We start from the raw sequence: 15,143 nt of genomic DNA, 5'->3' as shown, positions 1-15,143 counted from the left end.
TCAGTAAGTGGGCTGGATAAGCAGGTGAAGGATGGGGTGGACATGGAAACAGAGGGGAGGATCTTTTGAGAGCCACAAAGAACTCCTGGGTACATTCGTAGGTCTGGGGGTGCAGGAGTGCTTTCTCTTAGCCCTCTTAGCTGGGGCTTGTTTAGCTCCACTTCTGCCTCATTCAGTAAAGGGAGAAGACTGGGGCACAGCCTAGAGACTGTGGGTACCCCTCTCCAGTCCTCTAAGGTTCCTCTCCTTGGCCCTTCCAACCATTCTGTCACCCAGTCCCGTCAGTTTTGTGTCTGAGCTAGGTCTCAGCCTCCTTCCACTGTTGGAATGACTCCAGGCAGAGCCCCAGGCTCTCCCCATCCCCTGGCCAGCCGCAACCCTGTGACTGGGAGTTCAGGGTCTCGGTACTTTTTGGCATGAGTGCGCGTGTCAGACCCTCTATGATGGGTCTCCAGAGTATGACTGCCTCTTTTTAACCCCTTATTTTTATCTTATTTTATGTGTATGGGGTGTTTTTGCCTGTGCACATTTGTGCACCACATTCGTGCCTGGTGCCCGAGGAAGCCAGAAGGGGAAGGCATTGGGTCTCCTGGAGATGCAGACAGTTGTGAGCTGCCATGTGAGTGCTGGGAATCGAACCTGGGTCCTTTGGAAGAGCAGCAAATGCTTTTAACGGCGTGAGCCATCTCTCCGGCCCTGTGTATTCCCTCCTCACTGGAGTGTGACTGAGGCCAGAAGTCAAACCCCGCATCTGCTGGTTCATTTCTTCCTCCACCCCTTGCCCCAGTGGCACAGCTCCTTACAGCTATCTGTGCTAATGAGGAAACTCTCTCTTGGCTGTAATAACTCATGTCCTGGAGTCAGAAGCACGAAGCTAGCTCTGAGAGAGGCAGGGATGACAGAGGGTGGAGAAGACTGTCTCAGCCAGGAGCTCCGAGCGAGCAGGAGGCACAAAAGGCACTAAAACCTTGATGATAAAAATACTGCTAAGAGGCCCAGCGTGGTGGTGCACGCCTTTGATCCCAGCACTAGGGAGGCAGAGGCGGGTGGATCTCTGTGGGTTCAAGGCCAGGCTGGTTTACAAAAGCAAGTCTAGGACAGCCAGGGCTTCTTACACAGAGAAACCCGGTCTTGAAAAACAAAAACAAACGAACAAAACCCTGCTAAGAGCTGTGAGGTTTGGCTGCGTCCCTGCACACTGGTCTGTACACACCACCTCACCTTATCCTTCAGCAGCCTGGCGGGGGGGGGGGTGTTCTTCATGAAGATATGGGGTGGGAGTGTGGCTGTGTCTGCCTCCACAGTGCCTTCTCCTACATGTCTGCTGCCTTCCACACCCACGCCTCTCCTCTTTATTCTACTCTTGCTCAAGTGGCTCAGACAGAAAGATGGTCAAAGACACTCCCCTGAGCTGAGTTCCCTAAGACTTGTTCTTTAGGGTGGCCCATGTTCTGAGGAACCCAAAGGTCACAGTGAGGTCAACTGTGTGTGACTTTGTAAATTAAAAAAAAAACAAAAAACAAAAACAACAACAACAACAAAAAAAAAACCCTCCACTATCTTGCTAAGCTTTCTCCTCCTGCTGACATCCTGGCCAAGATGGTCTATAGACCCTTCCATTTGCCCAGACCTTCCCCACCCAGCTACGGAAAGATCTGACCAGTTCCAAGTGTGAAGAATCCGAGAGCAGTCTGCAGACACTGAGTGAGGTCTTTATATAGAGACTTTGAAGCAAGGTGATGGGGGGGGGGGGGGAGGCGGAGGGGCACCCACTGCCTTTGTAACAGAGTGGCAGGTCCTGGCTGAACTTTCTGATACTGATGTTAAGCGGAGAAGGGAAGGGAATGACCATAGCTCCCCCTACTGGCTTCTCTGAGTCAAACCCTCTAAGGGTAGGCTGATCCGTGGTGAGGGAGTACCTGGCCACAGATAAGGGCTGTGATCATGGGAGCCTCACATCTGTTAGCAGGATCATCTAACTGCACAGATAAGCCAGTCTGTTAGTTCCCCTGCTCCGTGCCTGACTTGGCATTTCAATTTGTCACTTTTGCTCTGAGATGCCTTTGGCATCATCACATTCCCTTCTCCAAGCTCTGTTACCCCTAACCTGTCAGCCGTCTAACAGGTTTTCCCGGCACCTGCTTCTTTCCTCACCAGACTGAATTCTCTGCTAACCGAATCCATCTTTATGAGACAAAGACAACTGTATCCTGGAAACACTCAGATCTGTATTCGGGACGAACCGCACAGGTTTGTTTGTTTGTTTTGACAGGGTTTCTCTGTGTAGCTTTGGCTGTCCTGGACTCTGTAGACCAGGCTGGCCTCAAACTCCCACAGATTCTCCTGTCTTTGCCTCCCCATGTGCCACTGTACCCGGATGAACCTCCCAGTTCTTGGCAAGGGCCAGAAGGCCAACATGACCCAAAGCCGGTGCCAGTCCACCGGCCTCTCGCTACCTTGGATGCTCTGCAATAAGCTGAGGTCCCCACTTTCAACCCCACCCCTTCCCCTGCCTTTTCCCAAACTGTTGCCTCTGCTGAGAAGGAAGGCTCTTCTCCCAGCTGGTCCGAAGACACCCTCCACCCACCCTGAGGCCGAACTGCAATGGCTCTCACTCCTTCGAGCCTTCGAGGAGGCTGTCTCCTCCGTGTGCTCACACCGCTGGGTGACCAGAATGGCCCCTGTTCCTCAGGATCTCTCTGAGGGTGGAATACCCTGTTTCTATTTTGGCTGATACACAGCTTGTTGTGTAAGAAGCTCTTGAAAAGTGTAAAGGGAATGAAGAGAATGCGTGTTCTGGGTGTCTGTATTGCACAGCGACTCTGATTTCCATATTCATATAAGCATGCCAGGGAATGCTGTGGGGTGGCCCTGAGCTCCTATCTGGATATACAAATGAGATGGTGGCCCGGTTTTTTTTTCCCCCTCAGTTATTTTCCAGTGAGTTGCTCAGCCACTGTGCCTGTCCTGCCTTTCCCTGGCCATTCTGGAATAAAGTGCTGGGGCCCTGGTGGGCACAGAGGCAGCTCCTAAGCACCATGCCAAGGCGTCTGGGGCTTGTAGCACCACCTGGGTGTGTGGGTGTCTGGAATCAGTGGTGCTCTTCTTTCCCACCCCAGGCCACAGGCCTTCCTGTCCCAGGTGAGATGCATTTTTAGGCTCATTTATTTCCACTGTGGCTCTTGACAGGGGTATCTTGCTGGGATAAAGGGAAAGAAATGGCAGTTTCGAGCCCTAATTCTGTGCCAGGTCAGTGGCCGCTGTTAGTCTTGGCCAAGCATCGCAGTAGCCACTGAGGTTGGTGTCTTTTGCCTGGTGTTACAGATAAACAGAGTGGTTTTTGGAGTCCCACAGTCTTCTGGCCAAAGAGCAGTGAGCACTGTTGCCTCGGTCTATGCGGATACTGTCTCCATTCATGTCCCACACCCTGGGTTAGAATACAGCTCCTAGCTCGGCTTTGCCTGCAAGAGGCCCTGGCAAACTTCTGTATCTCTGGCCTAGCCCTCTTATTCAACCTTAAGCTCAAAGAAGAGAGAAGTTTTTGGCACCCAGAACAGTAGGTCTTTAAAAAAAAGAACTTTCTTTTAAAAATGTCTTTGGGGCTGGGCATGTGGCTCCGTATAGAAATGCTTACTTGGTATGTGTGAAGCCCTGGGTTTAGCCCCTAGCCCTTAGGAAAAGACGTCCTTTCTGTTTGCAAGCCAAGTCTTACCCAGAGCCCCGATATAATTAGCACGAAGTCTTTGTGTGTGCATGTGGTGTTGCTGGTGGGACCCAAGCACCCAAGCTCCCTTCTTGTCCCCTGGTGTAGTATCAGTCACTTTTCTAGATCCATAGAAGTCACAGCACACACATTTCTTTTGTATCTATCCTTCCTTCCTTCCTTCCTTCCTTCCTTCCTTCCTTCCTTCCTCCCTCCCTCCCTCCCTCCCTCCCTCCCTCCCTTCCTGCCTTCCTTCCCCACAAGACAGAGTTTCCCTGTATAGCCCAAGCTGTCCTAGAACTAACTGCGTAGACCAGGCCGGCCTCAGATTTAGAGATCCACTTGCCTCTGCCTCCAGAGTGCTGGGATGAAAAGCCTGTGTGCTGTGGACTGCTAACAGCACACAGGTTTCAGCACACAGGTTTCACACAGACAGAAGACTTTGCCGGAGCCCCCTCACAGGAGCCCTGGTAGAAACTCTTCTGTTGCCAATTCCTACCCCGGTCCAGCACTCTCCAGGGAATGAGGGAGGGGCAAGAAACATGGTGCCTGGCCTAGCACCCTCATGCACCTGTACGCAACAGCAAGCCTCTGGTCTCCCCTCCCTCCTTTCCTGAGATGGACTTTTGCTTTGGGCTTCCGCTTGGTGTGCAGAGGGGGACCAGCCCCTGGAGGACCCCAGGCCTAGGTGCTGGTGGCAGGGCTCAGCCATGCCACCAAGTGACAGATACTACTGTCACCCCGGCTCACTGCCCATGCTTTGGGTAGCCCAGGCTCTTAGCAAGGCTGTGTGTAGTCACTGGCACCAAGGGGGCTACCAATCACACCCACTCCTCTTTCCAGGTCTCTGAAAGCTTTCATGGTCCAGAATAGAGATGGTTTGAATGGGCAGTGGGAAGGGGTGCTGGTTTTAAAATGGCAAGAGACCTGTGTCTTGGTCTGGCCTGGGTTGCTGTGTGCTCTGCGCAACTGTGTGTAACTCTCCAACCTGGTATCTGGTTTCAAGCCAAACTGCACCCTGTTCCCATTCCAGTACTTCAGTTAAGACACTGAAGGAACGCAACCATAAAAGCATGTGCCCTACGTGTTCCTGATGTTCCCTTTTGATACAGATTTATATTAATTGCTTTAGATGATACCGACACCTCAACAGAAATCTGGCAGAAGCATCTGATGGGCAGTCCCCGTAAAGTGCTGGGTGGGGGTGGGGGGGAATGGGGCCAGGCTCTCTGAACCACCTGCTGAGGGATCCTGGGAGCTGGGTGTGGGGAAGCACATGAAATATGATCGATGCCAACTCTGCGGGCGCGGTTCAATCTGGACCAAGAGATAAGGGCCAAGACCTGAGGCAACAGAAAGGGAGACGAGGCAGGTCTGGCCAGACACATCCCAGTAGGTGGAAAGAACAGAATAAAAGGCAGCAAAGTCAGGTGGTGACACAGGGGCCGGAAGCAGAAGTGGGAAGGGAGCAGAGAAGTCAGGAGAACTGCGACCCGATGGATCGTGGGTAGCTGAGAAGAGTGAGGCGGGATGCTAGCTTATTAGGGGTAGGGGTGAGACGGCAAAAGGAACAGGGGTGAAGCAACAGGGCCACCAGCGAGGCCTAGGTGGGCTCCGTGGTGGGCCCTGGGCCCTGGTGACAGCCTGGATGGGTGCTGGGAGCTCAGGGAAGAAGAAGCCGGGGGGCGCCCGGATGTCCGGGAAGCCTGGAAGATGGGTGGTCTCGGGCAGCGAAGGCAGCGTCCGTTACCTGCATGATGCGGACGTAGTCCGTGCGGTGCAGCTCGCCCTCCTTGATCACTTTCTTCTTGAGCGTGGCAAGGTTCCTCTCCAGGTGCTCCCGCTGGCGGGCATACTCCTGCTGCAGGTCTGTGTTCAAGCCTGCAATCTCCACCTGGTGTTGCCGGGGACACGCTCAGCAAAGGAGGGGAGGTGTGAGGCACAGGGCAGGCAGGGCGGCCGGGGAAGGGGGGGACGCTCGGAGCTCACCATGTCTGCCCGCTGCACGTACTTCTCGAAGAGGCCTCGGACCTTCTCCTTCAGCAGCCGGGGCTCCTGGATGTAGGCCACGCAGTTGTGAAGGTCTGTCTTAAAGCGGCGGACCAGCGCTTCCAGGTCCCTTTCCTGTAACCAGACATTTGCTCCTGGGGCCGCAGGGTGCACTCCCCGTGGAGCGGCCAGGGGCTTCAGGCAGAGGTCAGTGACACAGAAAGGGCCCAGACTGTCCTCGTCTGGGATTGATGCCCGACTGCTGGGGACCAGCCTGGGCACAGAAACCTGGATGGGCAGCTGGCCCAAAGGCAGCAGTGCCGAAAGGCTTGTCCGCCTGCCTGGGCTGGGTACCCTGCCTGAGTAGCTGCCAAGATGACAGGGCTTGAGACCACACACACACACACACACACACACACACACAGCATTCTTATTGCTCTGCATCCCTTTAATGGGCCTCAGGCTTGTAAGAGGAAAGGAAGCTTATGAGGCCACAGTTTTCTTTAGTTCCACGAAAGCTGTATCGCATCATTCTCTCCCACAGATCCTTACCCAGGGCTGCCCTGTGCCCGTTAGGACCTCGCCCAGCATTTGTTCTGGTGACAGTTGGGAGCACTGCTGTGAATGGCTGAGCCACTCCTACAGATTTCTATACACTGGTCTAGCTTTTCAGCCATGCTTTCTTTGACAGCTACTTTCCCCTACCCTTTCCCAAGAGGGTGTCTCCTTTCTCTCCACTTTCATAGCCCTTTATCCACTTTCCATTACACACACACACACACACACACAGCAAGATGGAGGTGACGGTCTCCCAGGTTCTCCTGACATCAGCAGTTCTGGGCCTGGTCAAAGCTTTTGTACTTCACTAAGTACAAATGACCTTTTGAATTCTGTTCTTCCCCAGGTCAAACAAATGTAGGGCTAAGGGTGTTCCTTCCTATGAAACCAACACTCTCGCCCTCTCATCCCGACACACAAGTTGTTTTAATGGTCTCGGATGAATTTAGACATGTAAATTTGGGCAGGCCTGGAAGCAGACAGGCCTGTGGGCAAGAGCGTGAGTTAAAACGGGAAGTGTTCCTTAGCAATGGCTGGCTCTGTCTGGAGCAGCCAGCTGCCCGCCGTAGGCAGGTGCCAGATCCTGAGTCCGGGCACTGCCAGACTCTGAAATCCTCACACCTTCTGCTGCTCTTTGCGCATCTCCTGATCTGTGGCTCTCAGTTTCTGCAACAGCTCCGTGATGTTCAGCTCCAGTTGTGTGTTCTGCTTATGGAAACGCTCCAGCTCGGCTTCCATCTGTAGAGAACCAGGGGATAGAGGCCTGGACAAGGAAGTCAGGGATGGAAACTGCGTTCCAGAGCAGACGCCTTTCACGGGGCACATTCCCGACACCACGGCATCTCTTCTCTAGCTCCCAGCTATGTCCTCTTGAATGAAACCTCTGTCCTTACTTCTTGCCGTCCTGAAAGCACCCCTCTTGACTGGCACCACGTCCACCCGGAGTCCTGCACCTGCCTGTGGCCAGGCCTCGAAATTTTCTTAGTTAACCATGCAGAGTTCTCTTTTCTTGTGTTCTTTCTAATTCAATCACTCTAAATCCTAAATTCCCAACTCACAGATCAAGTATTTCAGAGAAATACCTCCCTCACCTGGTTTGGGAGGTAATATGAGTGGAACTTGACCCATGGGGGCCACAATCATTCTAAACAGAAAATTGAGGCTTGTTTCTAAAGCACAGAGTTTTGGGGGGCCAGAGCAACATGTGGGCATCTTCAGTCTAGGGCATAAAACAAGGAGGAGCTGAGGACGGCCAGTCTGAGCATTAAAGGGTCCAAAAGTACAACCAAGGGTCGCCCCTCTTCAGAAAGAGGGCAGGAGACACCGGTTAGCATCTGAAAGGCTTTCTCTCCCTTGTTGAATCTGTCTACAAGGTGCATTTGGTTCAGATGAGACTAGCTGTGAAGAAATCCAGTTCCCACTCAAAGCACAGGGTGATGCTTGATGGATACCCCAACTCTGATGTGCATTAGTACTCCTGGTACTGGTGAGGTACTCCTGGCACTGGGGAGGTACTCCTGGTACTAGGGTGGTGCTCCTGGCACTAGTACTCCTGGCAGTACAGAGGCTCCTGGCTGTTTATAGGGGATGGGGCAGTTCATTGTTTGGTATGTAGGGTGGAGGTAGTGGGATGACCTGCCCCACCCCCACGTTCTAGCAGCACATGTTAAGGTTCCTGCCCACCTTCAGAAGTCTGAGACGGTTTAAAATAGCTACTCTCAAGTTCTGGACACAGAGGAATCCCTCTTTGTTATAGGAGGTGTTTCACTAGATAGAGTAGCCCTCTGAGGCCATGCCTGGCATCTGGGTGGACCCTGTGAACCCTGGATGAAGGATGTGGTGGGCAAAGGGAAAGGCAATGAGGGGCGGGAGGGGAAGTGGGAACCACCAGCCTCTGGAAGAGGAGTGGCAGGATAAAAGGCAGTGTTGGCAGAGCGGCAGAGAGCCTCCTAGAGGACACACAAGAACGGGGCTTTGCAGCAGCTAAAGCAAGAATGAGCACCTTCGGGGCTGAAGAGATAGAGGCCTTGCAGATAGAGGTCTGGCAGAGGGCCTGGGTTCGGCTCCCAGCACCCATGTGGTGGCTCACAACTGTTTGTAACTCCAGTTCTAAGGGGCCTGATACTCTCCTTTCTGGCCTCCGTGGGAGCCAGGCACACACGTGGCACATGTGTATGCATGCAAGCAAAACACTCTTACACAAAACATATACAGCTGAATAAATATATATATTTTTAAAAAGCAGTGAGCACTGTGGGAGGCTTAGGGACACAGAACTGATGTAGAGGTGGTTTCTGCGTCCCAGAAGCCTCCAGTCTAACAGAACGAGAGCAGTGAGTGGGAAGTTGCTATGAAATGGATTACACGACATCCGTGGCTGAGGCAGGGGGGCCCCGTGCACACCAGGGCTGGAGCGTGTGCCTACCCTGGGAAGGGGCACTTTGGCTGAATGCTCTAGAGCGAGTACTGGAGGCAGAGTAGGGGAGAGAACGGCAGGAGGAGAGCAGCCTGCCTGCAGTGGGCCTGTGGGTGGGCAGCCCGGCGCACGTCTTCCGGCTGGCGCTGGTCCGGATGACTGCAAGATGGCACAATGCTGGCGGCGGGCTGCGGGGTGCACCGCACTTTAGTGCCACCGGAGGACACCACCAGGAGCAGCAGCAGTGGCTGGCATCTGGGGGCGGGGGGCGTCTAGCACAGAGGTTCTATCAGGAGAGAGAAATCTAGAGCCTGGGAGAGTACCTAGGCCGATGCGCTGGACCCCAGGGAAGAAAGAAGAGCGCTAAGACAGGGCAATGTCAGTTAGGCCAGAGGAAGGGCGCCCCAAGGTCGTGTCTGAGTGCGGCCCAGGTCTTATCAGTCCCGAGCCAGCGCTGACAGACTGGGTTAGGATGGAAGAGGCCCACGACTATACTCTTTGCCCTTGTTCCCTCCTACGCAGGCACAGCCTCACGGTACTTCAAGGATATAAATACAGACTGTAAAGCATGTAAAGTGTGAGCGACCAGCTGGAAAGGCCAAAGGTGGGACCAAACATCTCTCTCCTAGCATGGGCATTCTGTCAGTTTCTCCATGTTATTTGTCCTGTTAATCCTTGGTGGGAGAGGGGAAGAAGCATTCTCCCCACCCCCAGTGGACATCTGGCAGTGTCTGAAGATGTTTTGGACCATAATAGCCGAGGCCAGGAGGTGGGTGCTTCTGGCATGGAGTGACAGAGGACAATGGTGCTAAAGTCCCAGACACATCATGGGACAGGACCTCCCTCCTCCCCACAGCGGAGAATTAGCCACCCCAGAACACAGAGAGCGCTGAGAAACCCTGCACTAGGTGGACAAATAAATGAGTTGAAACTGAGACCACAAGAACCCTGGCACAGAGACTTTTCCCTCCGTGAAGAGAGGCTGGAGAAGCGTGCGTGAAGCAGGGTATCTCTCTCACGGCTGGCTACGTGTTCATTCACAGAGACCTCTGTGTACAAGCCTAGGGCTTGGGCCTTCCTTCCTGTAGGAGGAAGTTCACCAGAGATGCACACTGGGTATTTCTGAACGTATCGCTAACCTCCAAAGGCGAGGGCCACAGTCAGAGGTTCCCACAAAGAACCAGGTCCAGGTAACAACCCCGAGCCACTGGCAGAAGGAGGGGGCATAGATTGCGTGTGGGTTAGCTAGGAAGGTCCCTGCCCTATTCCCCCAAACAAGGCTATTCTCTGCTTAGATCAAGGTGGCACTCAGCCTCCCGTTACTGCCAGGGGCACTGAATGATCCCATGGGTGTGTTGATAGGAAGGTCTTAGGGCAGAGCCCTCATGGATGTCTGTATAGAAGAGGCCTGAAGGAGCCCACCACAACCCCCTGCCCTCCCACGGTCTGAGGACACACGAAAGCCATCGAGAGATACAGACTCTCCCTGACACGAGATCCCATCCTGGACTTTCAGCTTCCAGGACAGTGGGGAAAAGCCTGCTGTTTGTGAGTTCTGGCTGAAATACTTTGCTACTGAAAGGTCAAAGAAAGTTGCTATTCCTTGGCCCTGAAGTGTACGGCAGGAGGTCCCAAGAAGGCAGCTCTGTGGTCAGCTGGGGGGGAGGGGACACTCGGGAGAAGTCAGCACCATCCCCTCTAGATCCCTGTCGCCCTGATCTCTGCTTGATCTCCTGGAGCAAAGGTTTTGCTAGCACATCAGCACACCGTAAGGGAGAGTGGAGTCACCCTTTGTATGTGATGTCATGGAAGGTGTCTTTTAGAGGTGGCATCTAAGCTGAGGCTGGGAAGATGAAAAGCTGGCCACGTGACAGTCTAGGGGACAGTCTTCCAGGCAGAGGGGAGCCTACCACAGAGATCCTAAAATGGGCGAGTTGGCTCTTAGGAGCTGTTAGGAAGTGGGTACTGGGGAAGGAGAGGAAGGCATGAGATAGGTGGAGAGAGGAGGGAGGTATAGAGCCTTTAGACTTCACGTTAGTGGGATGGGACACCACTGAGGAGTCCACTCTACGTGGAGGCCAGGCTGCAGCTTGAGTCAAGTCCAGGTAAGAAATGGTGGAGGCAAAGGGGCTGGCTCAGTCCCAGGGCTTGAGGTCCATCTCTGGAACACATACGGTGGACGGAGGGAACTGGCTCTTGAGAAAAAGAGATGGAAATCAGGCATCTTCCTTCCTGTCTTTCTTTTTAAAGAAGGAATGGTGGAGGCTTGGACCAGGGCAACCGCAGCAGGGAAGAAATACTGGGTTTGAACTCTGACTGGATGGATGTTGGTGATGCTTTCTGACATGGGAGTTAAGACAAGGGTAGAATAGGAAAGACTTTTAAATTTCCATTTGACTGAGAAACAAACGCTGGAGGGGAAGGAAAAAAAATCAAGAGTGGTTGGGTGTGGTTGGGTGTGGTGGCGCATGCTTGTAATCACAGCACTCAGGGAGGCAGAAGCAGGCCAGTCTCTGTGAGTTTGAGGCCAGCCTGACCTGCAAAGCAAGTCTAGGACAGCCACGGCTACACAGAGAAACCCTGTCTCAAAACAAACAAACAAACAAACAAACAAATAAACACCCCACTCCCCCATCCAACCCAACCCAATCAAACAAACAAAATCAAACAAACAAACAAACAAACAAAAGTCAGAGTGGCAGAAAATATCAACAATTCAACTTTAGGTCATCATGGTCCCCAAATCTTAGCTGTTTTTCTGTACCCAGTGGGAGGCTGACAGGTTAACAGCATATAAGAAAATGCTCAGGAGCTCGCGGCGGCTGAAAGGCACACATCTGGACTACTGGTCTCTAGAAATCCTTGTCCGGATGGCCTGACTTCTAATCTCTCCTCTTTACCTCTGTCCTGTTTGTTCCCCAGAACAGACTCTTAATTGTTCCTTTCACTCTTGGGCTGAAGAGCTGCTGAAGACTCCTGATTCCCAGTCAGAAGTCCAAATACTGGGCCCCAGCAATATCCAGTTTGAGAATCAGTGCTTGGCGCTTGGTGGCAAGAGTGCCTTTTGGCTGAGTACATACTGCCCCCTGGTGGCCAAATGTTCAACAGCGGCACTTCCCGTTTGCTACTGCACTTAAAACTACCCCCCCCCCCCCCAGCCCCCAGCCCTAGCACAAGCTAAATCCTCATCCCACTTGCTTTTTAGGAGCTTGAAACTGCACATGCTGCCTTGGCCGTGAGGAGTGTTTTCTCTCATTTCCCCCAAGCCAGTGCGCGACAGGATCGGAGGGGACAGAGGTTCTGAAGGGCAGGCCCTGTGAGCGAAGGCCCTCACCTCCTGGATCTGCTCCTTCATCACTTTGATCTCATCCTCCCGAGGTTCTATTTGCTTCTTCAGCTCCTTTATTTTGTAATCGAGGACGAACTTGAATTTCTCTAGTTCTTGGTTCTTCTTCTTCAGGTCATAAATTCGCTTCTCCTGGAAGTGAGATGAGAGAGAAAGAGGAGTGATTGATTGATGTCACAAGGCCCTGGCACATGGAATCCCTCTAGGGTAAAAACGAACAAACAAACAAACAAAAATACAGAGCCTGTGACACTGCAGATGGAGGAGGCCGCAGACTTCTGGCTGGGGATACAGATTTTGGCATAGGCCGCAGCAGGAACTCCACAGGAACTCCCTCACTTTTGTGTAGGCTGTGAAAGACAGTGTCTTTCATCCCTCACTGTGCTTCTACCACATTATGGCCTTGACACATCTCTGTCACCAAGCAGAATCAGTTCTCCCCTCCTGCATCTCACTGGATTTACGACTCGCTCGTAACCCACGGTGCAGCGGAGGGAATGTTGTGCGGCTGCCCAGGCTCAGGTCAGACAGACAGGCAGCTCCCCTCTGGCTCCCCTGGGACACTCGCTGTGGTGGGGGTTAGCTGCTGGGTAAGTGGTTTACACACACTGCGCCCTCTCGGATGGAGAGCACACTCGGGGCTCTGTGGCTGAAATGCTCAGCCTCCTTACCGTCCCTGCTAGGGGAATGGAGCTGGGTGTGTGGAAGGCACAGCCACCGTGTGCGTTCATCTTCTAGCCACTAGCTTTTGGACTTCCCCACCCCCCACACAGACAGAGACCCCAGTCTTCCCAGCTGAGTTTCCAGACACGGAGGTCAGAGACCAGCCTTCCTTTTGGACCTTGTCCAGTGGAGGCTGAGAGGATAACAACACAGCTGTTTGGACCACCGAGTTTTCAGGTGGAAACTTTCCAGTTCTGCAGTAACTGGAGCAAGGGTCTAGCAAACAAGCCTGGGCCGGATGGCATTTTCCTGTTACAGCTCTGAGAACTGACACAGTCCCTGTCCTTCAGACAAAAACACAACCCCAAATTGTGCTGTGTGATGCAAGGGAGGGAGACAAAGGCACCATAGTCGTTTGTATGCAGCAGAAGAGAGCAAACAGTTCCAGTGTGACACGCTGGCTCCAGGGGAAGTGAGATCTGAGGCTGGAGGAAGAGGGGCAAGGGACGGCAAGGCTTTGGCCTGTTGGCTTTGAGAGTTCAGAAGTTATCCTGGAGGCCAGGAATTGGCAAGCTCAGCCCATGAGCCAAAATTGGCCTGAGGCCTTTTTGTCCATTTCGGTTGGAACATGGCCTGGATCATTTGTGCCTATTTTATTTCTGGGTGGTTTCACATGTGCTACCCAGAGTTGATTAGTTGAGACAGAAACCACATGGCCTGAGAATTATTTACTATCTAATCCTTTACGGACAAAGAGTGCTGACCTTGGCTGCGGGCCATGGGAAGCTACTGGAGGATTTTCAGTGGGAGAATGACTGTGCTGGCTAGTTTTATATGTCAACTTGACACGAATTAAAGCCATCTGAGAGGAGAGAACCTCACCTAAGAAAATGCCTCCGTAAGGTCAGGCTGTGGGCCAGCCTGTAGGTCATTTTCTTAATTAGTGATTGATGGGGGCGGGCCCAGCCCATTGAGGATGGTGCCACACCTGGGGTGGAGGTCCTGGGTTCCATAAGAAAGCAGGCTGAGCAAGCCATGGGGAGCAAGTCGGTAAGCAGCACCCCTCCATGGCCTCCGTGTCACTTCCCATCTACGGGTTCCTGCCCTGGGTGAGTTTCTGTCCTCACTCCCTCGCTTTTGGTCATGGTGTTTCATCATAGCAATAGAACCCTAACTAAGACAGCGACCAGCTACACTTGCACTCTGACAGCTGTGCTGCTGGGGACCAGGGCTGGGGAGTGGAAAGGCTGCTGCACTAGGAGGAGGTTATGACTTTCTGTGTTTGTTTCCTTTCTTGTCAGTTTCCTCTTTGAGAATCTGAAGGTGTCCTTGCCCCGTCTCCAAAGCCCGGGCCATATACAAGATTTCCTCGTGCAGAAACAGCATGCAGGCACCAACTAGCTCACCAAGTCCTTACAGGTCCCCATGTCCTAGGAGAGAACAGGGCAGCTTTGAGACCCAAAGTCTGTCCCCTACAAACTGTGGGACCTTGGGCAGTAAACGCAGCTTCCTGGACTTCTGCTTCATGAGACACAACCCCAGATTGCTCATGCCGCAGGGTTATTGGTGGAATTGTGTGTGATGTGTTTGCACTAATTGGCTCTGTGCCAAACACACAGTGGGTACTTCATAGACTTGTTTTCCTCTGCCAAGTCAAGCAAATGATCTTTAAGAAGCCAGGGCCCTTTGAGCCCTGGGGCTCTGGGTCCCTCTGGGCAGTGTCTGGGGAGGGCAGACACTCACCTTGTCTTGAATGGTCTCATCCCTCTCCTGGATCTCTCTCTTGAGCCCTTGGATGTCTTTCTCCAGGGACTTGATGACCCCCTGCAGCTTCATCTGCTCTGCCTTCAGGAGCTCAATGTCATTGGTGCGCTCTTCAATTTCCTTTTGCAGGCTGCTGAACTGAAGATGGAGACAGCACCAGTGAAGACCCTTGGGGTCTTTGAGCATGGCCCCACCTCAACTGCTGATGGAGCTGGGCCTCCCCCAGGAAACTAAGAAGCCCCATCACTCAATATCCCTGAGCTTTGGGGAGTGGATTTTGTTATCGCTGCTATTTTAATTTTTGGGAACAATCTTTGTAAACTGAGGAATAGGTCCCCCTCCCGTCATACTTGAAAAGTTCCCATGTGTGTACAATGTACTGCGGTCATATTCACCCCTCCATCACCCTCTCTTACTTCTGTTCCAGTCTGACACACAGCTCCCTCTTCCACAACTACGTTCCCCTTTCACTCTAAGGAGACAAGCTCTTTTTATGTATCCAAACTCACACTCTGCCTGACTTACCTCCTAAATACTGGGATTACAGGCATGGGCCATCGTGCCATGCTTAGTTTGTTTGCTTCAGAGACTGAGTTTTTGGAGAATTTGGGACAGTGCAGTGTTTTCCCCGGTCAAATGGACGGCAGAGTAGCCAGCAAAATAATGTCTAGGTCTATTGAAGTTCTAACCCCTCCTAATGTATT

General features: G+C 52.8%; 1 protein-coding gene across 1 annotated transcript in view; it reads right to left on the bottom strand.

Moving 5' to 3' along the window:
* The window catches only part of Cfap57 (cilia and flagella associated protein 57), a 64,226-nt gene that overhangs the window by 10,968 nt on the left and 38,115 nt on the right, over window positions 1-15,143 (bottom strand). Inside the window, exons 17-21 of the mRNA XM_060379712.1 lie at window positions 14,419-14,577; window positions 12,001-12,144; window positions 6,872-6,988; window positions 5,693-5,827; window positions 5,454-5,597 (exon numbers count right to left, since the gene is read on the bottom strand). Of these exons, the coding sequence (XP_060235695.1) occupies window positions 5,454-5,597; window positions 5,693-5,827; window positions 6,872-6,988; window positions 12,001-12,144; window positions 14,419-14,577 (699 nt within the window). The remainder of the gene's footprint in view (window positions 1-5,453; window positions 5,598-5,692; window positions 5,828-6,871; window positions 6,989-12,000; window positions 12,145-14,418; window positions 14,578-15,143) is intronic.

This window comes from Meriones unguiculatus, chromosome 3, assembly GCF_030254825.1.
Source record: "Meriones unguiculatus strain TT.TT164.6M chromosome 3, Bangor_MerUng_6.1, whole genome shotgun sequence".
NCBI lineage: Eukaryota > Metazoa > Chordata > Mammalia > Rodentia > Muridae > Meriones > Meriones unguiculatus.
This window is presented reverse-complemented; position numbering and strand designations above follow the sequence as displayed.